The sequence below is a fragment of the Salmo salar genome, chromosome ssa01 (genome assembly GCF_905237065.1).
Source record: "Salmo salar chromosome ssa01, Ssal_v3.1, whole genome shotgun sequence".
NCBI classification, from domain to species: domain Eukaryota; kingdom Metazoa; phylum Chordata; class Actinopteri; order Salmoniformes; family Salmonidae; genus Salmo; species Salmo salar.
The window spans coordinates 59,350,339-59,378,054 of record NC_059442.1 but is presented as its reverse complement, the minus strand read 5'-3'; the positions used below and the strand labels follow the sequence as shown (position 1 = coordinate 59,378,054).

Sequence of the window (27,716 nt, the reverse complement as noted above, 5' to 3'; positions counted from 1 at the left end):
TTTACATTAGCATGTGACGTTCAGAAATAGCATACCCCCCGCAAATGTTGGTTTGGTTCAAAATAATCCATAGTTATATCCAAACAGCGGCGTTTTGTTAGTGCGTTCAAGACACTATCCGAAAGGGTAAATAAGGGTGACGAGCATGGCGCAATTCATGACAAAAAAATTCTAAATATTCCATTACTGTACTTCGAAGCATGTCAACCGCTGTTTAAAATCAATTTTTATGCCATTTTTCTCATAAAAAAAGCGATAATATTCCGACCGGGAATCTGCGTTTAGGTAAACAGACGAAAGAAAATAAAGCATTCGGTCGACTCGAGCACGCGCCTAAGCCCATAGTACTCTGATCGGCCACTTGCCAAAAGCGATAATGTGTTTCAGCCAGAGGCTGCCTCGATATCGTTCAGCTTTTTCCCGGGCTCTGAGAGCCTATGGGAGCCGTAGGAAGTGTCACGTTATTGCAAAGATCCTCAGTCTTCAATAAAAAGAGTCAAGATGAAACACAACTTGTCAGACAGGCCACTTCCTGCATGGAATCTTCTCAGGTTTTGGCCTTCCATTTGAGTTCTGTTATACTCACAGACACCATTCAAACAGTTTTAGAAACTTTAGGGTGTTTTCTATCCAAAGCCAATAATTATATGCATATTCTAGTTACTGGGCAGGAGTAATAACCAGATTAAATCGGGTGCGTTTTTTTATCCGGCCGTGTCAATACTGCCCCCTAGCCCTAACAGGTTAAAGGGTTAAGGGAATGGTTAGCTAACATGTTAAGTAGTTGCAAAGTAGCTAACAAGTTGCTAATTAGCTAAAATGCTAAAGTTGACCGTGATGAGTTTTGAACTCACAACCTTTGGGTTGCTAGATGTTCATGTTGTACTCCATTTATAGCTTTGTGACAGAGGAACTGCAAGTTGAACTCTGTGAGAGAGACTCCTAAATTGATAGTGCAGTTTGTTCAGGATATTTTTCAGCTTGCTAGTTACTTCACATGCTGATATTGACATTGGTATTATTGTGGGTAGTTATGTTTTCTAGCTACAGTTGAATTCGGAAGTTTATATACACCATAGCCAAATACATTTAAACTCAGTTTTTCACAATTCCTGACATTTAGTCCTAGTAAAAATTCCCTGTCTTAGGTCAGTTAGAATGACCACATTATTTTATTTTAAGAATGTGAAATGTCAGAATAATAGTAGAAAGAATTATTTATTTCAGCTTTTATTTATTTTATCACATTCCCAGTGGGTCAGAAGTTTACATACACTCAATTAGTATTTGGTAACATTGCCTTTAAATTGTTTAACTTGGGTCAAACGTTTCAGGTAGCCTTCCACAAGCTTCCCACAATAAGTTGGGTGAATTTTGGCACATTCCTCCTGACAGAGCTGGTGTAACGGAGTCAGGTTTGTAGGCCTCCTTGCTCGCACACGCTTTTTCAGTTCTGCCCACAAATTTTCTATGGGATTGAGGTCAGGGCTTTGTGATGGTCACTCCAATACCTTGACTTTGTTGTCCTTAAGCCATTTTGCCACAACTTTGGAAGTATGCTTGGGGTCATTGTCCATTTGGAAGACTCATTTGCGACCAAGCTTTAACTTCCTGACTGATGTTTCTTAAATATATCCACATAATTTTCCTTCCTCATGATGCCATCTATTTTGTGAAGTGCACCAGTCCCTCCTGCAGCAAAGCACCCCCACATGATGCTGCCACCCCCGTGCTTCATGGTTGGGATGGTGTTCTTCGGCTTGCAAGCCTCCCTCTTTTTCCTCCAGACATAAAGATGGTCATTATGGTCAAACAGTTATATTTTTGTTTCATCAGACCAGAGGACATTTCTCCAAAAAGTACGATCTTTGTCCCCTTGTGCAGTTGCAAACCGTAGTCTGGCTTTTTTATGGCAGCTTTGGAGCAGTGGCTTCTTCCTTGCTGAGCGGCCTTTCAGGTTATGTCGATATAGGACTCATTTTACTGTGGATATAGATACTTTTATACCTGTTTCCTCCAGCATCTTCACAAGGTCCTTTTCTGTTGTTCTGGGACTGATTTGCACTTTTCGCACCAAAGTACGTTCATCTCTAAGAGACAGAACGCGTCTCCTTCCTGAGCATTATGACGGCTATGTGGTCCCAAGGTGTTTATACTTATGCACTATTGTTTGTACAGATGAACGTGGTACCTTCAGGCTTTTGGAAATTGCTCCCAAGGATGAACCAGACTTGTGGAGGTCTACCATTTTTTTTCTGAGGTCTTGGCTGAATTTCTTTTGATTTTCCCATGATGTCAAGCAAAGAGGCACTGAGTTTGAAGGTAGGCCTTGAAATACATCCACAGGTACACCTCCAATTGACTCAAATGATGTCAATTAGCCTATCAGAAGCTTCTAAAGCCATGACATAATTTTCTGGAATTTTCCAAGCTGTTTACAGACACAGTCAACTCAGTGTATGTAAACTTCTGACCCACTGGAATTGTGATACAGTGAATTTTAATTGAAATTATCTGTCTGTAAACAATTGTTTGAAAAATTACTTGTCAAACACGAAGTAGATGTCCAGACCGACTTGCCAAAACTATAGTTTGTTAACAAGAAATTTGTGGAGTGGTTGAAAAACGAGTTTTAATGACTCCAACCTAAGTGTATGTAAACTTCTGACTTCAACTGTACCTATTTAGCCAGCCAGTTCGTAAACTTGAGCTGTAACAGAGTTCCCAAAACAATTTTCACATGTTTCTACCATTCTTCTTATTATGTCAAAATGAAACATTTGTTCACACAAAATATTGTTTTCACATAGTGTTATTTAACACATTTTAACACTGTTAATAATAGGAACGTGTGGTTTGGAGTGGATTATCCCTTTAAGGAACCATCTGTTTTATGTTATCATACGAAACCTAACATATCATGAACTCAGCAAAAAAAGTAATGTCCCTTTTTCGGGACCCTGTCCTTCAAGGATAACTTGTAAAAATCCAAATAACTTCACAGATCTTCATTGTAAAGGGTTTAAACACTGTTTCCCATGCTTGGTCAATGAACCATAAACATTTAATGGACATGCACCAATGGAACAGTCGGTAAGACACTAACAGCTTAATTGCCTACTGTCTGTAAGTTCACAGTTATGAAAACTTAGGACACTAAAGAGGCCTTTCTACTGACTCTGAAAAACACCAAAGGAAAGATGCCCGGGGTCCCTACTCATCTGCGTGAATGTGCCTTAGGCATGCTGCAAGGAGGCATGAGGACTGCAGATGTGACCAGGGCAATAAATTGCCATGTCCGTACTGTAAGACGCCTAAGACAGCGCTACAGTGAGACAGGAAGGACAGCTGATCGTCCTCGCAGTGTAACAACACCTGCACAGGATCGGTACATCCGAACATCACACCTGCGGGACAGGTACAGGATTGCAACAACAACTGCCTGAGTTACACCAGGAACGCACAATCCCTCCATCGGTGCTCAGATTGTCCGCAATAGGCTGAGAGAGGCTGGACTGAGGGCTTGTAGGCCTGTTGTAAGGCAGATCCTCACCAGACATCACTGGCAACATCGCCTATGGGCACAAACCCACCGTCGCTGGACCAGACAGCACTGGCAAAAAGTGCTCTTCACTGACGAGTCGCGGTTTTGTCTCACCAGGGGTGATGGTTGGATTCACGTTTATCGAAGGAATGAGCATTACACAGAGGCCTGTACTCTGGAGCGGGATCGATTTGGAGGTGGAAGGGCCGTCATGATCTAGGGCGGTGTGTCACAGCATCATCGGACTGAGCTTGTTGTCATTGCAGGCAAACTCAACGCTGTGCGTTACAGGGAAGACATCCTCCTCCCTCATGTGGTACCCTTCCTGCAGGCTCATCCTGACATGACCCTCCAGTATGACAATGCCACCAGCCATACTGCTCGTTCTGTGTGTGATTTCCTGCAAGACAGGAGTGTCTGTGTTCTGCCATGGCCAGCGAAGAGCCCGGATCTCAATCCCATTGAGCACGTCTGGGACCTGTTGGATCGGAGGGTGAGGGCTAGGGCCATTCCCCCCAGAAATGTCCGGAAACTTGCAGGTGCCTTGGTGGAAGAGTGGGGTAACATCTCACAGCAAGAACTGGCAAATCTGGTGCAGTCCATGAGGAGATGCACTGCAGTACTTATTGCAGCTGGTGGCCACACCAGATACGGACTGTGCTTTTGATTTTGACCCCCCCCCCTTTGTTCAGAGACGCACTATTCCATATCTGTTAGTCAGAAGTCTGTTGTTGAATCTTGTTATGTTCATACAAATATTTACATGTTAAGTTTGCTGAAAATAATCGCAGTTGACAGTGAGGGGACATTTCTTTTTTGTCATTACAGTCTTAAAAAAAAAACACTTGAGGGCAAATAAATCAGATTTGACCATTCAGACACAAGTTACATTTTTATTTTTTATTTAATTTAACTAGGAAAGTCAATTAAGAACAAATTCTTATTTTCAATGACGGCCTAGGAACAGTGGGTTAACTTCCTTGTTCAGGGGCAGAATTACACATTTTTACCTTGCCAGCTCGGGGATTAGATTTTGCAACCTTTCGGTTACTAGTCCAACGCTCTAACCACTAGGCTACCTGCAGCCCATGCACATGGCCAGGAATCAGATTTGTATCAGACTTCAAACCACCTATGAAGGTGGTTTGAAATGTGGCTTGAAATATCAGATTATATGTGGTTTTTGGCTGTTCAGAATGCAGGAAAAATAACCAATTGGATTTTGATTTACTTCAAACTGCCAATGTGAACACTGCTTAAGAACCCTGTCTTGGTGAATTAATTTCAAGTTTCAAGTGCTTTGAGATTCTTTGCTTGTTGCTTCATGATTATTGGACAATTTAACAATTTGTTGCATGCTCCGTGATTTGTAGTTGCTCAAACATGAAAGGCTCTGGGTTTGAACATTTCTGGGGGTGTGCTTCCTTGAATCCCTTTGTCCTGTAAATTATCATTGAAAGTCTAGGAATATACACTTTTGTTTACCACCAAGGACATCAAAATTGAGTTGAAATTGCCTCCCTATTACAAATTGATTTGTGCTCTTGGTCCATTTGTCTCCTTTGCCTTGGATTTTTCTCCATTGAAGATTCACCAAAGATCCAACACATCCATCTCAGAGTAGCCTATCTGTCCAACTTGAATAAGCCAGAGCATTGTTTGGCAATGGGCAAGCCTTTCATTTGCTTAAAGATAGTAGGGATGTTTTCATTCCAACATCCAATAAGCCTACTCTGATACAATACAGGATTTGTACTGCTTGTTTTAAATACTGCCATATTTCTTCTGAGTAGCAACAAGGAGGTTGTTAGGTTTAAGCTGATCTAAGCACATTCTTTTTGGTTGAGTGTGTTTGTTGGCTAAGAGTTGCATGTTTGAGTTAAGGAGGTTCCCTGGTTTCAGGCTTGGGCCAATTAGCATTCCCATCTCCTGGTGGCCTGTGAGAAGCCCCCCGTGTGTGCTTGTGGTCGGGTAGAACTTGATTGTGAGCCGCATGTCACTGTTACCACTGCTTCGTACCATGTATTCAGCGTTCGAATGATGCTGCGCCCCATCCCAGCACCCACAGAGCCCCCTCTTTTTAGCTGGGAAATTCAATTGTGTTGGAATGCTCTGTGCCTCTTTTCTCTGGTACTTGAATGGGCCCTTTAGTATTTCACACCAAGGTGTCCTTCAGGGTGTGAGGTCAGGCTACCAAAACAGTTTCTAGTGGCGGATTAGGACCAATTAACATCTTTGTACACAAAGGGCTCTGGCAGCTGAACAGGCCGGAGGGTGACCCACACTGCCGTTGCATGCCAAGCCAGGGGACTGCTGCACTTGAGCTCAAGTAGCAAAAGAGGGGTGGGGAAAGTTTTTCAAACCTAATGAGAAATGTTGCTACTTCACATCATATGAATGTGTAGCGCATTGATTAATCATGATCTTGCGTAATGAGTGGGTACTATATTTCTTTTAGCTGCGTGCAACTGTCTCAGAGGACATCTCTGAGTTGGTTTTTTTTTTTTCATTATTAGGGAAGTTCTGGTGGGCCTAGTCTAAACCATAATTTCAACAATGTGTCAGTGCAACGCACCACAACATTTTATTTGCTTTGTTGGAAGGACTTATTGTGTTCTAAAAGGGTACCATCCACCAGAGGCAACTATGGTCATTTTTCACACAATAAATGTGAAGATGGTCTCTGCAAATAGGGCTATCTTGAAATTGGGCTTATGTTCCCATTTCTGTTTTCAAATATTTTCCATTAGAGCTTTGTGGACTTGTGGAAAGAGGTTGTACAATTGTACAGCCACAATTTTCTTGCATCATAATTATTATAACCCTTCAGTAAGTAGCCATATGTATCTCCTTTGAGCCATATATGGATAATTTGTAGGGTAAGTGTAGCTATTAAGTCCATAACAGGTCTAACATGACCAACCAACATACATTCTGCAATTTGTCTGAGGAGAAAGGGGCAAACAAAAAAACCTGTACAACACATACCCCCTTTAAAAAAGCAGGTTAATGTATTTGGATGCAAGATTTGTCGGAGGCGAAAGTATAATCATGTCAATCATGAGGCTAATCTTTTATTTAATTGACTGTTGAGCTTGTGGGCCAATAGGAGATTAGGGCATGCTGATGACTAGGAGTATATCACACATTTTTGATGGCCTGCACTACTCATTATTTTGGATATTGACGGTGCTTCTGCATATTTCTGCAGTTACTTTTTTGTATTTTTAGTTTTGGGAACAAATTCAACTGGGAACTCAAGAGCTTTAGGCTATGAAGTAGAAGTCCATCTGAGATGAGGTTGAATTTTTCCAGATGTTAGATGCAAGGTTTGAATGCAAAGTGTTTAGTCTGAGAAACTAATCAATTGGCCCCTAACCTTAAATTAAAAAAATTATAATCAAAGATTTGCCTATATTTGTATCGACCGGGTAGTTATAACCAAAACTCAAATGCTAGGCTGTATTATGGTGTGGCATAGTTAATAATTTAATATGTAAAGATATCATCTAGGATAGCTAACATCTTGATTATCACCACTGCATGCTTATATTTAATTCATATAGGCCTACTTGCAGATTTTTAGTTGTGCCAAGTTATGAAATGGAGCTAACCAGTATTCATAGCTCATTAGGAGATAATTTAAATAAAACAGTTTTGAGACGGGGATCGTGGTCTCGCACTGAGACTTAGCAATGTTAATTAATCCTAGACTACTCATTAGCCTACGTTCAAGGCCTGTGCCGTAGGGTCGAGGGAGGCAAAACGGAATTAATCAATGACTTTAATTGATTTTTCACTGGTAGGCGCTATGTTTCTATCAGGATGAGATGCTGCATAGTTGTGTTGTAGATTTTGGAATCTTTAAGTCTCTTCACGCCTCCACAAATGTCTTTACTCCCGGTGCAGGGAGTTGATAGAGTAGTCCGAGCAGAGGCAGTTTATTTGGAGAAGGAAGGGAAACTAGTGCCCCTCTGTTGGGGTGGTCCTTTTATCACACTTGAGAACTCCCTTTGTCTCTCACACTCTCTGTCTCACTCTCTCTCACTCTTCCCCATCTCTCTCTTACAGCCTGTCTGGGTAATAGGGGTTGAAATGCAGGTGTGTGTGTGTGGGAAATGGCTATAGCGCTATAGTGCATTGACAGGTTATTTGTTGGCCACTGCCTAATTAGTGGCAAAGTGGATGCACCCCGCCAGGCTTTAGTGCTCTGTGTTAGAACCAGTCTGCTCTAATTTCCTTGCAGCTTTGATATTGGCCAAGAGATTGACGGTTCACACAAAAAAAGAAACACAAGGGCATGATGGAAGACCTGATGAAAACAATGCCCCCGTACTCCCCTTCACTTCGCCTCCTCGGGCTATAGCTGTGCGAGGAGAAGTAGACGGAGGCCCCTGGTTTTTGCAGACACTACCAAATTGGCTCTAATGTCAGCAGAGCTAATGTTTTCCCAAAGAAAGTAAGAGGACAAAGTTTTGGACCACACCTATGCTCTTCTGTTTCTCCATACTTGGGCCTTTAAAGGGGGGCCTGAACTTCCTGATTTTGGCCTAGTTTTTCATCTTGGTCATTAATTAAGCAATGCAACGGCCATGACTGAAGCCAAACAAGAGTTGTCGGTGGTATCAAAGCACCTTACACCTTACAGTGAAATGCTTACTTACAAGCCCTAACCAACAATGCAGGAAAAAAAAAAAAAGGAAAAAAAAGATATGAATAAGAAATAAAAGTAACATAATTAAAGAGCAGCAGTAAAATAACAATAGCGAGGCTATATACAGGGGGTACCAGTACAGATTCAATGTGCAGGGGCAACGGTTAGTCGAGGTAATTGATGTAATATGTACATGTAGGTAGAGTTTTATTAAACTCTCTAGGGTCGGCGGGACGAAATCGTCCCACCTACGTAACAGCCAGTGGAATCCTGTGGCGCGTTATTCAAATACCTTAGAAATGCTATTATTCAATTTCTCAAACATATGACTATTTTACACCATTTTAAAGACAAGACTCTCATTAATCTAACCACACTGTCCGATTTCAAAAAGGCTTTACAACGAAAGCAAAACATTAGATTATGTCAGCAGAGTACCCAGCCAGAAATAATCAGACACCCATTTTTCAAGCTAGCATATAATGTCACATAAATCCAAACCACAGCTAAATGCAGCACTAACCTTTGATCTTCATCAGATGACACACCTAGGACATTATGTTATACAATACATGCATGTTTTGTTCAATCAAGTTCATATTTATATCAAAAACCAGCTTTTTACATTAGCATGTGACGTTCAGAACTAGCATACCCCCCGCAAACTTCCGGTGAATTTACAAAAAATTTACTAAATTACTCACGATAAACGTTCACAAAAAGCATAACAATTATTTTAAGAATTATAGATACAGAACTCCTCTATGCACTCTATGTCCGATTTTTAAAAAATAGCTTTTCGGTGAAAGCACATTTTGCAATATTCTCAGTAGATAGCCCGGCATCACAGGGCTAGCTATTTAGACACCCAGCAAGTTTAGCACTCACCAAACTCAGATTTACTAGAAGAAAAATGTTATTACCTTTGCTGTTCTTCGTTAGAATGCACTCCCAGGACTTCTACTTCAATAACAAATGTTGGTTTGGTTCAAAATAATCCATAGTTATATCCAAATAGCGGCGTTTTGTTCGTGCGTTCAAGACACTATCCGAATGGTAAAGAAGGGTGACGAGCACGACGCATTTCGTGACAAAAAAATTCTAAATATTCCATTACCGTACTTCGAAGCATGTCAACCGCTGTTTAAAATCAATTTTTATGCCATTTTTCTCATAAAAAAGCGATAATATTCCGACCGGGAATCTGCGTTTAGGTAAAAAGACCAAAGAAAATAAAGCATGGGGTCGACTCGTGCACGCTCCTAAGCCCATTGTCCTCTGATCGGCCACTATCCAAACGCGCTAATGTGTTTCAGCCTGGGGCTGCCTCGATATCATTCAGCTTTTTCCCGGGTTCTGAGAGCCTATGGGAGCCGTAGGAAGTGTCACGTTACAGCAAAGATCCTCAGTCTTCAATAAAAAGAGCCAAGATGAACAAGAACTTGTCAGACAGGTCACTTCCTGTATGGAATCTTCTCAGGTTTTTGCCTGCCATTTGAGTTCTGTTATACTCAGACACCATTCAAACAGTTTTAGAAACTTTAGGGTGTTTTCTATCCAAAGCCAATAATTATATGCATATTCTACTGGGCAGGAGTAGTAACCAGATTAAATCGGGTACGTTTTTTTATCCGGCCATGTAAATACTGCCCCCTATCCCCAACAGGTTAAAGTGACTATGCATAGATAATAACAGCGAGTAGCAGCAGTGTAAAAGGGGGGGGGGGGGGGGGGCAATGCAAATAGTCTGGGTAGCCATTTGATTAGATGTTCAGGAGTCTTATGCCTTGGGGTTAGCAGCTGTTTAGAAGCCTTTTTGGACCTAGACTTGGTTCCCCGGTGCCGCTTGCCATGCGGTAGCAGGGAGAACAGTCAATGGTGGTTGGAGGCTTTGACAATTTTTAGGGCCTTCCTCTGACACCGCCTGGTATAGAGGTCCTGGATGGCAGGAAGCTTGGCCCCGGTGATGTACTGGGCCGTACGCACTACCCTCTGTAGTGCCTTGTGGTCAACGGCCAAACAGTTGCCATACCAAGTATGATGCAACCAGTCAGGAAGCTCTCAATGGTGCAGCTGTAGAACCTTTTGAGGATCTGAGGACCCATGCTAAATCTTTTCAGTCTCCTGAGGGGGAATGGGTTTTGTCGTGCCCTCTTCACAACTTTCTTGGTGCGCTTGGGCCATGTTAGTTTGTTAATGTGGACACCAATGAACGTGGAGCTCTCAACCTGCTCCACTACATCCCCGTTGATGAGAATTGGGTCGTGCTCGGTCTTCCTTTTCCTGTAGTCCACAATCATCTCCTTTGTCTTGATCACATTGAGGAAGAGTTTGTTGTCCTGGCACCACACAGCCAGGTCTCTGACCACCTCCCTATAGGCTGTCTCATGTTGTCGGTGATCAGGCCTACCACTGTTGTGTAATTTTATGTGTGTGTCTCTTGTGTGTGTTCGCATGTAGCAAAAGTTTATACATTCACTCTGCCAAAACGGTACACAGTCACTCACTTGTCTAGATAACTTGAAACAGTCTAACCAGGTCTTGAAGTCTCCTAGGCTAGCTAGTGCTAGCCAATTTATTTTGCAAATTAACTTCAGCTGGCTGGTGTACGACCCTGTGGCAAAGTTGGTTTGACATTAGATAACCTATCTTTGGGGCTAGTTATGGACCGTCAATAAATTACACAATGTAAATGGGACAATATTTTCATGTTGCGCACCCTTTTAGTTGTCTCATTAAATTATTGCTACACAAAAGTCAGTAATAATGATATAATTCATGCCTTACCTTTTGAAGATCATCTTCTGTTGGCACTCCAAAATGTCCCATAAACATCACAAATGGTCCTTTAGTTCGATAAATTGCTTTTTTATATCCCCAAAATGTCCAAATGCGCGTTTGATTCAGAAAAACACCGGTTCCAACTCGCCCAACATGCCTACAAAGTGTCTAATATGTTACCTGTAAAATTGGTCCAAACATTTCAAACAACGTTCCTATTCCAAATCTATGTATCCTAAAACGTAAATAATCAATAAAATTTAAGACTGGAAATACTGTGCTCAATACCGGACGAAAACAAAGTCAAGCACGTTCCAGGTCGCGCGCACCAAAACATTAGAGTGCACCTGGAGTGACACATGGAAATAACAGGGCTACTTTTTCATTTCTCAAAGGAAAAACATCAACCAATTTCTAAAGACTGTTGACAGCTAGTGGAAGCCATAGGAACTGCAAGCATATTTCTATTAAAAAGGGATTGCCATAGAAAATTTATGGAAAACAGATTGAGCTCAAAATAATTTTTCCCTGGATGGATTGTGCTCGGGGTTTCGCCTGCGAAATAAGTTCTGTTATACACAGACATTATTCAAACAGTTTTAGAAACTTCAGTATTTTCTATCCAAATCTACTAATAATATGCATATCCTAGCTTCTGGGCCTGAGTAGCAGGCAGTTTACTTTGGGCATGCTTTTCATCCGGATGTGAAAATACTGCCACCTAGCCCAAAGAGGTTTTAAACCCCTTTACGAAAGTATAGTTTTAATTTTTGTGATGTTTTTCCCCTACACTTATGGTCATTGTTTTGATCAACTATTTGTAAAAAAAAATTTAAAAAGATTTTTAATATGATCTAATTTTTACTAATATTTTTATAATTTTATTTTTTTACTGTTATTCTCTATTTCAGCATATTCTACTGTGTCTGGAGTGAATGGCCCCCTGGTGATTCTGGATAATGTGAAGGTGACTAAAGATTTAAAATTACTTTTCTATTAGGGCTCAGACACACCAATAGCATTTCCTGAACGAGTACTTAGCATCTCGATCAGTGTGCAAGCCTTTCATCTCTTGTGGACAGAACTTATTATCTTGCAACTATGCTAGATTTTTTTTGGTTCTGGGGTTCTGACTTGCTTAGTGAAATTGATAGTCTTATTTTCTGCAGGGTTAGCCTAATTGCTGGTCATGTATGTTTTCTGTTTTGAAAGACCGAAATAAACGTGTTTGTTAAATGGAGTTTTCCAACCTTTTTTATGTGGCAGTTTCCCAGGTATGCAGAGATTGTGCACCTGACTTTACCTGATGGCACCAGGAGGAGTGGCCAGGTGCTGGAGGTGATTGGCACCAAAGCTGTCGTACAGGTGAGTCCCTCGCAACACACACACACACACACACACACACACATACCACAAACAACTGAAAGATACCGTTTAATGTCATTTTCAGGTGTTTGAGGGGACATCTGGTATTGATGCCAAGAAGACGGCCTGTGAGTTCACCGGTGACATCCTGCGCACACCTGTGTCTGAGGACATGCTGGGTAAGATGAGCCTTTCACGGCGAGCGGAGTGGCATCCGGTGGGCGCTAGGCAGGAGGAAGCATGAAATCCACCTCTGATTAAGACTGTTTTCACCACTCTGTATAACTGTTTCCGCCCACCCTCCTTCTCACACAGAAGAAAATACCCTGCAGGCTTTACTCTCTTGGTGTGCTAAATACAATTGTTCTGTTCCATTTTTACCTCGCCTCTGTTAATGCCTCAATTTGAGTCCTGCATTGAGTCTTCTCCGTGAGCAAATTAGGGGAACAAAACATTGAAGAGAATCTTTGAGGCTTGTATGACTTTTTATAAATCTCCCAGTCATACCACCTCAGTGGGACTCAATGTTAGGTGTATTTGAAAAGTTGAGTGAACCATCTGTTGCTAGTATCATTTAATAATGGTCCTAAATGAATTGGAAATATAAAATGCAGCATCTCTACCATTGTCTGAAACCTGAAGAAACTGCTCATATTCTTTTACGAATTAGAGGTAGAGATTATTATGTGGCTAGCAATCCATGCGATATGAAATGAAACTAATAGAAAATGTCTTTCATTTCAGGACGTGTTTTCAATGGCTCAGGCAAGCCCATTGACCGTGGCCCCACTGTGCTGGCTGAAGACTACCTGGACATCATGGGTAGGATGGAGCTATGATTCAGTTCATTCAGGAAGCGAAAGATATTCTTAGATAACAACATTGTCTGTGTTGAAATGCAATTGACCCTGATGTGCAAAAATAGAAACATGGTACCTGGACTATATTCTTAGTATACTGAGCTTACACCGGATCAACCCCATCTTTACTCTGCTAGTGGACTTAGATGTGAAACTATACATTAGCTTGTATAGTGTGAGTTCAGTTTTTAGTTGTATCTCACTGCTACAAGGCCAAACACTGTCTTTATATTGACTGTTGATCCCATCCCTGAATCCCTTTCACGTGTAGCATGCCATTGTGTAGGCATGGCATCCCAATGAATAGATGACTTGTAGAGGGTCATGAGTCTTCCATCTTAAGGGCAATAAGGTCTTTGACCCTGACCTCCGGTCTGACCATTTGTTCCATCTCGGGACAATGTATGGATGTATAACCTTTTGGGGATTTCATGCATCTCCTACAAGTGTACTTATTTCATTTTCTTTTCTAAACCATAGTTTGTTTACGTATGTGTGCAACTGCACATGCAGTGTAAATAGATGAATTGAAACTATTATAAGGCCAACTCTACCATTTATATCCCTAATATGACTACTATCTGGGTTGAAAGTGGCTAACCCTCTGGTATGTGTTTCTGAACCTCTGCTGTGACCGCTGCCCTGTTCCAGGCCAGCCCATCAACCCTCAGTGCCGTATCTACCCCGAAGAGATGATCCAGACCGGTATCTCTGCCATCGATGGGATGAACAGCATCGCCCGAGGTCAGAAGATTCCCATCTTCTCTGCAGCCGGCCTGCCCCACAACGAGGTACGATGGAGACGCTTGCTCTGCGAAGGCAAGGACACCCAAACACATAAGCTATATGTGCCTTAGGCTGCATTTTGCCATATTATAGCCTCAGTCAATAGCGTTGGAGATGGGTTTTCTAACATTACCAATGGACTAATCTGATCTGAGACCTGAGGCAGTCCATTCTGTTAGACACCTCAGCGATTTGTAATATCGCAACCAAGTTGATTCTAATTTAGTGTTGTCTGTTTTGGTATGTTGTAATCTATTCTTCTGTCTTTACTTTATTTGTCAAACACCCTGTGTGTGTGTGTGTGTGTGTGTGTGTGTGTGACCAGCAAATTTAAATTATTGCTGAAGTTAGTGCTAATAGATGGAGAATATTGAATTTTGTCCCTGTGGTGCAGGAGCTGGCAGAAACAGCAAAGTGGGTCTGGAGGACATCTCAGAAATCCACTGACATTTTACTGATTGTGGAGGGCGTTTTCTTATTTCACAGAGAGCTTCGCCCCGTCTATCGTCACACACAGCATTCCAGAAATCCACACACATCTACTCATTTTACTCACTCCGTATGTCTTAGTATTTGTACAATCACGCACCTGTCACATTTGATAGTCTGTATCAGACACACTGTTAACTAGATGCTTGTTCTCCATTTCATTTTAGGCTCATATATTAACAGCCTATTTAGTTACAATGGTTTGAACACATTGCATTAAACCTACTAAAGAGAAACCTGAAGGTAGCGTATAACATTGTTCTACGGCACAGCTATTAGTTGCCAACCTGCCTCTAAACATGAGTCAGATCCATGTCTCTGTGTGTCAGTGTGTTAGTTATGGGCACATGGCAGCCGTCTGGACTTCACTTCCTGTCTCACCGCCGAAAAAATAGGACGGCCCAACCAAACCTCCTAGAGTTCCACTGGTGTCATAAAGTATTTAATTTGGATTTGGAGAACAGAGTTGAAAATATTTGCTTATAGCAGACAGTCATTTAAAATTGGATTCATTGGAAAAGTTAACTGTGGCACTTTTCCACAAAAAGTAAACTTACTTGGCGTGAACTCAAGTGAAAAGGACATTCGTCAACTCTTAGAGGACAGTCAAAGTTGGTTAAAGTACTTATTTATTGTTGAAAGTAAAACCAACATGTTTTTGTCAGGGTTTTACCTTTGACTGAACTTGGAATGGGGTGAAAAATAATCTCTTGTCATTGCCAGCTTGACTGTTGTTCATCTGACTCAATCTTGGGAGTTATGGCACATCATAGGTGCAAGGTGCTGGGCAGTGTTAAGGAAGTCAGAAACATTCTCCATTCCAACATGTTCTTATTACAAGCCTCATTTTGTGTTAGTTTTATCAGTCTCCATGAGCACTTGAAATCTCAGGGAAAATATAAGAAATATCAGTGCTAAAGGACTAACCCAAAAAGTCTGGACCACCAAACTATTGCACAATGACTTTGAAAACAAGATTATGAGTTTCAACAGTTCATGTATACAGTCTTAAACAAGTTTAAGAGTATGCTGCATCGTTTCATGAGTTCATATTGTCATATCAGACCGTGTCCATGGTTTCCCATGACTGAAGGGAGGCTATTTTCTGATGCCCATGGGGAGAGCGCGTGATGGCCGCCGAGGCCTCCTGGTTAAACTGGTGAACGAATTAAACTAATAAGACAATGGTGGCGTGAGGAGATTAGGCGATCGTGTGAATAGCACTGATTTAATGTAGGATTGGTAGCCCAGTTAACGCTTGAGGTGGCTGTCCTCTCACCAGTCATCGCTGTTTGTAAACAGCCTCATTATGACCTTATGACCGTCCGGGCACACTGCCAAACTAAAACATGCACGATCAAATTCCACCGGAGGGGGAGCCTCAATCAAATGCATAGAATCCCACTGAAGCAACAGAATAACAGTGATTTTGGGCAGTGTAAATAAATAAAGAAGATAATCTGGTCGCTTGATTAGCAACTTCGTTTTGGATGTGAATAAAATAATCGAAAGGGGGTGGTTGAATGGAGCGCCTACTGAAGAATCCTACTGTAGTAAAAACAGGGTACGTCTTGTCTGACTAATGATGCTGGTCGACTTCCCGTGCCACTGGAATGGTATAAAACGCTTCTCGTTTCATTAAACATGTCATGGGGTCATTTGTGCCGCGGATCTCAATGGGCCAGGTGTCTCAGCTCAGGGTGCACTGAGAGGTCAGCCCTGATTAACAGACAGCAACCATTACGTTAAGTGATAAGCGTGAAATTCCTCCCCTCTACATTCCTAATCACTGAGTTTTTATCCAACTATGCACCTCCGACACAAGCATAGTTGGGCACACACGCATGCCGACACACACAGAAGACTCCAGTAACAAGCTGGCTGGACGGGGCGCTCGCTGATGTCCAAACATTTTTGAATAGACTGGCCGTTTTATTAACGTAAATGTTTCAAGACCTCGTCATTTTTAATCCTGTGTTTTTGATTCTCAGATTGCTGCACAGATTTGTCGTCAGGCTGGCCTGGTGAAGAAATCTAAGGATGTGATGGACTACAGCGACGATAACTTTGCCATTGTCTTTGCCGCCATGGGGGTGAGCTGAGCGGCACCAGATAGACAAAACATTTTTTTAAATCTTGTTCTTGTCTGTTTTTTCCCTCTAGTGTGTGTGGCTAATTGTTCCTCTTAACCCCAACGTGACACTGCCCCGGCTCCTTTTCTCACTCTCATTCACCAGGTGACTTAGCGTTTTAAGTCCCCTGTTACGTCTGCTCCTTTGAGCAGGTCGACGTGGCCAGAACAGGTTATTATTCAGCCGTCTTGAACACATTCAGCCGGCCAGTATCAAGTTCTCTCTAGTTCAGCTGCTCTGGTCATGACTATTTAACACCGGGTGGGGAGTCTTCTGTGACCTGTGGCAGAGATGTTAGTGACCCCCACCTCTGCTCCTCCGGGCCCCCTTATCCTCTCCCTGCTGATGGCTAATTCATACACCCATTGAGGGCCTTGTAACATAAGCACGAACTCTGTAACAGGGTAGTGGAAATGCAGTGCATAGGGGCAGACTGGTATGAAAAGGGATTAGGCCATTTTGAAGCATATGTAAAGGAGATTCTAATTTAGGAAAAGGACACTGTGTAAAGGACAGTGTATTAACACCTAATTAACACTTAACCCTGTTTTCACATATCAGAACATATTAGGTTACCTTGAGTTGAAAACTGCTGAACCAGTAAGCTGCAGCATAATTTGCACTACATTGCCCTAGGTATAGTATTTGAGAAGAATTTACCCTAATTTGTTGTGATATTTGAAAACAGGAGCTCCTTTTTCTGATATGCATTTTTTTTTTCTCTGCCCTTGGGTGACTAATATATTCCTGCTTTTGTTGAAGAATGTTCAAGGCCTTCTACTATCAACTTGGTGTGTAATCTCAAACCTATCTTTTCAGGTGAACATGGAAACTGCTCGCTTCTTCAAGTCCGACTTTGAGGAGAATGGATCCATGGACAATGTTTGCCTGTTCTTGAACCTAGCCAACGACCCCACGTGAGTTCATTTGCATAAGCTCTGTGCCAAATCAGTAATGCACTAGCTCCCTCCTATAATAAATAATCTATGGATTCATGGCAATAAAGTGTGTCTAATATTGCTACCTTTTTTATTATGTTAATTAAAATTGAATTCCTTCCTTTCTCAGTATTGAGCGCATTATCACCCCTCGCCTGGCTCTGACCTCAGCTGAGTACCTGGCCTACCAGTGTGAGAAGCATGTCCTGGTCATCCTGACTGACATGAGCTCCTACGCCGAAGCTCTGAGAGAGGTGGGCAACCAAACTAACTCAATGAAGTCTGCTGTTTACTCCTGGGAAAAAAATAACTTCTACTTTATTTTTGTGAGGTGTCAAACTTACACATTTAATTCTGTCAAAGTTTGAGAGCCATACAATTCTGTCAAAGTTTGAGAGCCTTAACTTTTCTTTTGAGTATGGGTAGCAAATTCAATGTGCCGGTTAAAGTTTGGTCAGTACAGGCTACATGGTTGTGATATTGAAAACCTTCACAAATCAAATTTTATTGGTCGCATTCACATACTTAGCAACGTTATTGCAAGTGTAGCGAAATGCTTGTGTTCCTAGCTCCAACAGTGCCGTAATATCCAACAATACACGCATCTAAAAGAATGGAATAAAGAAATACAGAGATGTTAGGATGAGCAATGTGTGTGTGTGTGTGTGTGTGTGTGTGTGTGTGTGTGTGTGTGTGTGTGTGTGTGTGTGTGTGTGTGTGTGTGTGTGTGGTGTACAGTGCATTTGGAAAGTTTTCGGACCTCGTGACTTTTTCCACAATTTGTTACGTTAGTGTCATTTTAAAATGGATTCAAAAAAAAAATTCCCTCGTCAATTTACACACAATACCCCATAATGACAAAGCGAAAACAGGTTTTTAGAAATGTTTGCTAATTTAATAAAAACTGAAATACCTTATTTACAATCGTTAAGAATCCAACCACCCAAGCCATAGACTATTCTCTCTGCTTCAGCACGGCAGGCGGTTCCGGTGCATCAACTCTGGCACCAACAGGCTCTTGAACAGCTTCTATCCCCAAGAAATAAGACTGATAAATAGCTACACAGACTATCGGAGGTAACCTTGTATCCTCATTGACTTATTTATTTTTGTCTCTATTCACACTCACAAGGCCCTATACACTCACACATTCACCCCATCATCATCTGCTCACTCACATAACATCTGTCGTGGAAATTCTCACACAGGGACACTCGAAGTCAATCTTAAGTGAATCATCCTTTATTTGTCAGCGCGCTGGAGAGTTTCCAACCAACTAAATGTACCATAGTACACATGTTAATCAGGAGCTCTGCCTGTGGGCAGTCCTAGTAGTTGTCTTATGTATGGCTATGCACAGACAAGTTAGTATTGCATGATTTAGCATAATTAATTAATTAATTAATCGTTACTGTTTTGTTTCATTCATGTGACAGAACACTTGTTTATATAATGTTCCACAGTTGACAGTGAATGTCAGAGCAAAAACCAAGCCATGAAGTTGAATTTACCACAGGTGGACTCCAATGAAGTTGTAGAAACATCTCAAGGATGATCAATGGAAACTGGATGCGCCTGAGATCAATTTTCGAGTTTCATAGTAAAGGGTCTGAATACTTATGTAAATAAGGTATTTCTATTTTCGCCTTGTCATCATGGGGTATTGTGTGTCGATTGCTCAGGATTACAATTTTTTTTTAATCCATTTTCGAATAAGGCTGTAACCTAACAATGTGGAAAAAGTTGAAGTCTGAATACTTTCCGAAGGCACTGTAAATGTATGTGGATGTTGTGTAAGTGAGCAGATGGAGTGTGTAGGGCCTGGTGAGTGTGCAATAAAAAGGTAATTGAGGATACAAGGTTAACTCCGATACTCCATGTAGCTATTTTGTTAGGTATTTAGCTGTCTTTTATTGCTTGGGGATAGAAGCTGTTCAAGAGCCTGTTGGTGCCAGAGTTGATGCACCGGAACCGCCTGCCGTGCCGAAGCAGAAAGAATAGTCTATAGCTTGGGTGGTTGGATTCTTTAACAATTTTCCAGGCCTTCCTACCACACCGCCTGTAGAGATCCTGGATGGCAGGGAGCTCGGCCCCAGTGATGTACTAGGCTGTCCGAACCACTCTCTGTAGCGCCATGCGATCGAGGGCGGTGCTATTGCTATCCAGGCAGTGAGGCAGCCAGTCAAAATTCTCTCAATGGTATAGCTGTAGAACATTTTGAGGATTTGAGGGCCCATTCCAAACCTTTTCAACCTCCTGAGGTAGACGAGACGCTGTCGCGCCTTCTTCACGACTGTGTGAGTTTGGACCATTTTAAGTCTTTAATGATTTGGACACTGAGGAACTTGAAGCTATCGACCTGCTCCACTGCGGCCCCATCGATGTGGATGGGAGTGTGCTAGTGTAACCGATGTGAAATGGCTAGTTAGTTAGCGGTGGTGCGCGCTAATAGCGTTTCAATCGGTGACGTCACTCGCTCTGAGACTTGAAGTAGGGTTGCCCCTTGCGTTGCAAGGGCCGCGGTTTTTGTGGCGCGATGGGTAACGATGCTTCGTGGGGTGTCAGTTGTTGATGTGTGCAAGGGTCCCTGGTTCGAGCCCGGGTTGGGGCGAAGAGAGGGACGGAACCTACACTGTTACACTCGCCCACCTTGTTTCCTCTAGTCCACTATCAGCTCCTTGGTTTTACTGACATTGAGAGAGCGGTTGTTGTTCTGGCACCACACTGCCAGGTCACTGACCTCCTCCATGTAGGCTGACTCATCGTCGCCGGTGATAAGGCCTACCGCCGTCGTGTTGTCAGTAACCTGATGATGGTGTTGGAGTTGAGCATGACCACACAGTCGTGGGTGAAGAGGGAGTACAGGAGGGGACTAAGCACACACCCCAGAGGGGCTCCTGTGTTGAGTATCAGTGTGGCAGATGTGGAACTGACAGCGTTAACTACTTTTGCAGATATGAACCAAACAGTCGATCATAATATCAGTCAACAATATCAAATTCCTAGTTTATGCTGCAAAACCAACTTTTATAAGATGTTTTAAAAATGGGTTCTATTTGACTCAACATTCCATGATGTCCACTAAGGCATTGTTGGCAGAATAGATGGATGCAGTTCAATGCATGATTAATATAATTCCCCCAATTAATTTCTTGGTAGTCCCAAACATATTGCTATCAGGTTGTAAATCACAGCTGGCCTGGTACATTGTTTGTTGCCTTCATTCAGGATGCACTGTTTCAGTTTCAATGACTGAATATTTTGGACAAAAACAGACAAATGTAACTAAGGCTGGGAATGTCATTACAATCCAACTAGCAAGGGCAATGCCAGCTAGGAGGACATCATGTCATTGGAAGAATTGGTGAGTGACTGACTTTTTTCCCCTCGAATTGTTTTTCGGTGGCTACACAGCTAGAGATGCACATGTCATTTGGTTAGCTAGTAAGAAATGTGAATCGCTTAGCTAGCTAGGTATGCTGAATGACTGTTATCCAGTTAGCATATCTCTTGCGTTTGCAAATTCACTCTGGCTAGCCATCTAGGCAAAACGTAAGCAAAATAAGTAAGTTAGTCACAAACACTCTATAAAACATGTCAACAGCCTAACCAGCTCTACTAGAGTGAGTGAAATGGTCAGTGAGGTGTTTTCTCATTTGTGTCTGGAAGTAGCTGAGCGGACTTTCAGGTTATGTCGATATAGGACTCATTTTACTGTGGATATAGATACTTTTGTACCTGTTTCCTCCAACATCTTGCTGCTGTTCTGGGATTGATTTGCACTTTTTGCACCAAAGTACGTTCATCTCTAGAGACAGAACGCGTCTCCTTCCTGGGCGGTATGACGGCTGCGTGGTCCCATGGTGTTTATACTTGCATACTGTTGTTTGTACAGATGAACGTGGTACCTTCAGGCATTTGGAAATTGCTCCCAAGGATGAACCAGACTTGTGGAGGTATCCAATTTTGTTTCTGAGTTCTTGGCTGATTTATTTAGATTTTCCCATGTCAAGCAAAGAGGCACTGAATTTGAAATTAGGCCTTGAAATACACTGCTCAAAAAATTAAAGGGAACAATTAAACGACACAATGTAACTCCAAGTCAATCACACTTCTGTGAAATCAAACTGGCCACTTAAGAAGCAACACTGATTGACAATAAATTTCACATGCTGCTGTGCAAATGGAATAGACAACAGGTGGAAATTATAGGCAATTAGCAAGACACCCCCAATAAAGGAGTGGTTCTGCAGGTGGTGACCACAGACCACTTCTTAGTTCCTATGCTTCCTGGCTGATGTTTTGGTCACTTTTAAATGCTGGTGGTGCTTTCACTCTAGTGGTAGCATGAGACGGAGTCTACAACCCACACAAGTGGCTCAGGTAGTGCAGCTCATCCAGGATGGCACATCAATGTGAGCTGTGGCAAGAAGGTTTGCTGTGTCTGTCAGCGTAGTGTCCAGAGCATGGAGGCGCTACCAGGAAACAGGCCAGTACATCAGGAGATGTGGAGGAGGCCGTAGGAGGGCAACAACCCAGCAGCAGGACCGCTACCTCCGCCTTTGTGCAAGGAGGAGCAGGAGGAGCACTGCCAGAGCCCTGCAAAATGACCTCCAGCAGGCCACAAATGTGCATGTGTCTGCTCAAACGGTCAGAAACAGACTCCATGAGGGTGGTATGAGGGCCCGACGTCCACAGGTGGGGGTTGTGCTTACAGCCCAATACCGTACAGGACGTTTGGCATTTGCCAGAGAACACCAAGATTGGTAAATTCGCCACTGGCGCTCTGTGCTCTTCACAGATGAAATCAGGTTCACACTGAGCACGTGACAGACGTGACAGAGTCTGGAGACGCCGTGGAGAACGTTCTGCTGCCTGCAACATCCTCCAGCATGACCGGTTTGGCGGTGGGTCAGTCATGGTGTGGCATTTCTTTGGGGGGCCGTACAGCCCTCCATGTGCTCGCCAGAGGTAGCCTGACTGCCATTAGGTACCGAGATGAGATCCTCAGACCCCTTGTGAGACCATATGCTGGTGCGGTTGGCCCTGGGTTCCTCCGAATGCAAGACAATGCTAGACCTCATGTGGCTGGAGTGTGTCAGCAGTTCCTGCAAGAGGAAGGCATTGATGCTATGGACTGGCCCGCCTGTTCCCCAGACCTGAATCCAATTGAGCACATCTGGGACATCATGTCTCGCTCCATCCACCACCGCCACATTGCACCACAGACTGTCCAGGAGTTGGCGACGCTTTAGTCCAGGTCTGGGAGGAGATCCCTCAGGAGACCATCTGCCACCTCATCAGGAGCATGCCCAGGCGTTGTAGGGAGGTCATACAGGCACGTGGAGGCCACACACACCACTGAGCCTCATTTTGACTTGTTTTAAGGACATTACATCAAAGTTGGATCAGCCTGTAGTGTGGTTTTCCACTTTAATTTTGAGTGTGACTCCAAATCAAGACCTCCATGGGTTGATAAATTGGATTTCCATTGATTTTTGTGTGATTTTGTTGTCAGCGCATTCAACTATGTAAAGAAAAAAGTATTTAATAAGATTATTTCTTTCATTCAGATCTAGGATGTGTTATTTTAGTGTTCCCTTTATTTTTGTTGAGCAGTGTACATCCACAGGTACACCTCCAATTGACTAAAATGATGTCAATTAGCCTATCTGAAGCTTCTAAAGCGATGACATAATTTTCTGGATTTTTCCAGGCTGTTTAAAGGCACAGTCAAGTCGGTGTATGTAAACTTCTGACCCACTGGAATTGTGATACAGTGAATTATAAGTGAAATAATCTGTCTGTAAACAATTGTTGGAAAAAATACTTGTCATGCACAAAGTAGATATCCCGACCAACTTGCCAAAACTATCGTTTGCTAAGAAGAAATTTGTGGAGTGGTTGAAAAACAAGTTTTAATTACTCCAACCTATGTCGACTTACTACTTCAAGTGTATATGAACAGATTTGAGTAAGATTTCGTGTTGCTAAGATGCTGTCTATTCCACTTTAAATCCCAATGCACAGTCCAATACATTTATTGACTCAATCACATGCTCTAACAATAAAATGTTCAGTAGTTTGTGTTCAGGTTCCCATTTCCTATTACCTGGTTCCACCTATGGCTCACTTCTTTGTCCCATGTCTCCCCAGGTGTCTGCTGCCAGAGAGGAGGTGCCTGGTCGTCGTGGTTTCCCCGGTTACATGTACACTGATCTGGCCACCATCTACGAGCGTGCCGGGAGAGTGGAGGGCAGGAACGGCTCCATCACTCAGATCCCCATCCTCACCATGCCCAACGATGGTGAGACATGCCGGCTTTTCTCAGAGAAAAACAAGCTAGATTTATTTAGAAGATAATGTATTTAGAAATGTTTAATTCTTCTTTTATTTATTTACTTGTCACATTAGCAATATTGGCCCAGCGTCGTCTGGGTTTGGTCGGTGTAGGCCGTCAATGTAACTGACTTGCTTGGTTTAAATAAATGTTAAATAAAAAAATAATAGTTGATTCTCCGGTTTCGTCTCTGAAGAGCTGCGTTTTAAAATTTTTTTTGACATGGAACAAATTGTTGCTTGCTGTTACTATAGTAACCTCTCGATGGGCCTCCAATCTGTATTTGAATGGGAGTTCCCCCCCCCCCCCCCTCCCCCTTTAACTTCTTGGGGCTATGTGGGACGCTAGCGTGCCACCCGTGGTGCACCCTATCAACAGCAGGTGCATTTCAAGAGCGGCAAATTTGAAACCAAATAAATGTCAAAATTCTAATTTTTCAAACATACAACTATCTTACACCCTTTGAAAGATAAACATCTCCTTAATCTAACCACGTTGTCCGATTTCAAAAAGGTTTTACGGCGAAAGCATAAAGTTAGATTATGTTAGGAGAGTACATTGACAATAGCTGTGTGTAATGTTTTGTTAATTCAAAGACAGGGTCACCAAAACCATAAAACCAGCTAAAATGATGCACTAACCTTTTACAATCTCCATCAGATGACACTCCTAGGACATTATGTTAGACAATGCATGCATTTTTAGTTCTATCAAGTTCATATTTATATCCAAAAACAGCGTTTTACTATGGCATTGATGTTGAGGAAATCGTTTCCCTCCAATAACCGGCAGTCAAGTCAGCACCACAAATTAAATAATTAAAATTAGAAAACATTGGTAAAATATTATTGTCATTTAAAGAATTATAGATTTACATCTCTTGAACGCAATCAACTTGCCAGATTTAAAAATAACCTTACTGGGAAATCACACTTTGCAATAATCTGAGCACTGCGCCCAGAAAAATATGCTTTGCTATACAGACAAACGGCCATGTTGGAGAGATCTAAAATCGAAAATACTATGTAAATAATCCATTACCTTTGATTCTCTTCATCAGATGTCACTTCCAGGAATCCCAGGTCCATAACGAATGTAGTTTTGTTCATAAAAGCTCATCATTTATATCCAAAAAGATCCGTGTTGTTAGCACATGATCTAAGCCAGCCGGACTTCTCGTCATGAACGAGGGGAAAAAATATATTTACGTTCGTTCAAACATGTCAAACGTTGTATAGCATAAATCATTAGTGCCTTTTTTAACCAGAACATGAATAATATTCAAGGTGGACGAATGCATTCTCTTTTATAACGTATTGGAACGAGGGTACCCAACATGAACTCGCGCACCAGAGTCTAATCGGCCATCACCGTTCCATGGCTCTTGTTCGGTCAGATCTCACAGTAAAAGACTCAAAACACTTTGTAAAGGCTGGTGACATCTAGTGGAAGCAATAGGAAGTGCCAAAACATTAATCAACCCCTGTGTGTTTCAATGGCATAGGCTTAAAGGTAATTCAACACATCAGGTATCCACTTCCTGTCAGAAAATGTCTCAGGGTTTTGCCTGCCAAATGAGTTCTGTTATACTCACAGACACCATTCAAACAGTTTTAGAAACTTTAGGGTGTTTTCTATCCATATATAATAAGTATATGCATATTCTAGTTACTGGGTAGGATTAGAAGAGAATTTGAGCGAGCATATTTTAGAGCACTCTCCTCCCAAGATGTGGATCAAAACACTCATTGTCCTTAAACTGGGAATTGCTGTAAAAACTTTATATTGGATCTGCATTTCAGTATCTATACGCATTCTACTCTTAAATTGTAGACATTTTAAAGTGTATGCCTGGTTCATTGACATTTATTTTGGGAAAAGTGATTTACGAGCGTGCTCAGTGCATGCTTTGAATGTACAGTATGCGTGCGTATGTTTGATAAAGGCCACTTGATTTATCGTGACTTGAACCCTGGATATTATCTCTTGATGTTGACCTCCATGTTAACTGTGTTTTCCAGATATCACCCATCCCATTCCTGATCTCACAGGGTACATCACTGAGGGACAGGTCTATGTGGACAGACAGCTGCACAACAGACAGGTACCGACATACTCACTGATGATAGACGTGTATTCACATTTTCGCTAATATGTCTCAAACCCACCCTTTTTACCTGACTATTGAGGAGTCTATCTTGAGTACTTTAGTTCTCTCCCCTGACAATTGTTGCCCAATGATCATTTGTTTACTACTTCTTTGTTGAACATTGAATTGACTATTATTATTCTATTATTTCATGCTTTCCTTTCAGATTTACCCACCGATCAATGTGCTGCCCTCTCTGTCTCGATTGATGAAGTCTGCCATCGGTGAAGGAATGACCCGTAAAGACCATGCTGATGTCTCCAATCAGTTGGTAGTTGTCAAGATCTTCTATAACGAAGCCTAATTTATAATGAACTACAATAGACATTAATAGTTTGTTGCATACAGCACCTTTAATTCACTGACTTCCCTCCACGCTTCTCTCTCTCAATGGCTCACATCAACACCATCATCCCAGAAACCCTAGACCCACTCCAGTTGGCATACAGCCCCAACAGATCCACAGATGACGCAATCTCTATTCCACTCAACACTGCCCTTTCCCACCTGGACAAAAGGAACACCTATGTGAGAATGCTGTTCATTGACTACAGCTTAGCATTCAACACCATAGTGCCCTCAAAGCTCATCACTAAGCTAAGGACCTTGGGACGAAACACCTCCCTCTGGAACTGGATCCTGAACTTCCTGATGGGCCACCCCCAGGTGGTAAGGGTAACCAGCAACACATCTGCCATGCTGATCCTCAACACGGGGGCCCCTCAGGGGTGTGTGCTTAGTCCCCTCCTGTACTCCCTGTTCACCCATGACTGCGTGGCCAAGCACAACTCCAACACCACCATTAAGTTTTCCGATGACACAACAGTGGTAGGCCTGGTCACCGACAACAATGAGACCACCTATAGGGAGGAGGTCAGAGACATGGCAACAACCTCTCCCTCAACGTGACCAAGACAAAGGATATGATCGTGGACTACAGGAAAAGGAGGGCCAAGCACGCCCCCATTCTCATTGACGGGGCTGTAGTGGAGCAGGTTGAGAGCTTCAAGTTCCTTGGTGTCCACATCACCAAGAAACTATCATGGTCCATACACACCAAGACGATCGTGATGAGGGTACGACAACACCCATTCCCCCTCAGGAGACTGAAAAGATTTGGCATGGGTCCTCAGATCCTCAAAACGTTCTACAGCTGCACCATCGAGAGCATCCTGACTGGTTGCATCTCCCCCTGGTATGGCAACTGCTCGGCCTCCGACCACAAGGCACTACAGAGGGTAGTGCGTACGGCCCAATGCAGCACTGGGGCCAAGCTTCCTGCCAACCCAGGACCTCTATACCAGGCAGTGTCAGAGGAAAGCCCTAAAAATTGTCAGACTCAAGCCACCCTAGCCGTCATACTGTTCTCTCTGCTACAGCACGGCAAGCGCTACCGGAGTGTCAAGTCTAGGTCCAACAGGCTTCTTAACAGCTTTTCCCCCAAGCCATAAGACTCCTGAACATCTAATCAAATGGCTACCCAGACTATTTGCATTGACTCTGTTATGATCTATGCATAGTCACTTTACCCCTACCTACATGTACATATTACCTTGACTAACATGTACCCCCGCACGTTGACTCTGTACCGGTACCCCCTGTATATAGCCTCGTTATTGTTATTTTGTTTTTGTGTATTTCATGTGTATTTCATGTGACAAATAGAATTTGATTTGAT

At 42.5% G+C, this 27,716-nt stretch overlaps 1 protein-coding gene across 1 annotated transcript in view; it reads left to right on the top strand.

The window, feature by feature from the left end:
- LOC100136392 (V-type proton ATPase subunit B, brain isoform) overlaps positions 1–27,716 on the top strand; it is a 54,044-nt gene that overhangs the window by 23,681 nt on the left and 2,647 nt on the right. Inside the window, exons 2-12 of the mRNA XM_014202781.2 lie at positions 11,891–11,946; positions 12,246–12,344; positions 12,430–12,523; positions 13,089–13,166; positions 13,856–13,995; positions 16,471–16,572; positions 17,431–17,528; positions 17,680–17,803; positions 23,706–23,856; positions 25,911–25,993; positions 26,205–26,309. Coding sequence (XP_014058256.1) covers positions 11,891–11,946; positions 12,246–12,344; positions 12,430–12,523; positions 13,089–13,166; positions 13,856–13,995; positions 16,471–16,572; positions 17,431–17,528; positions 17,680–17,803; positions 23,706–23,856; positions 25,911–25,993; positions 26,205–26,309 — 1,130 coding nt within the window. The remainder of the gene's footprint in view (positions 1–11,890; positions 11,947–12,245; positions 12,345–12,429; positions 12,524–13,088; positions 13,167–13,855; positions 13,996–16,470; positions 16,573–17,430; positions 17,529–17,679; positions 17,804–23,705; positions 23,857–25,910; positions 25,994–26,204; positions 26,310–27,716) is intronic.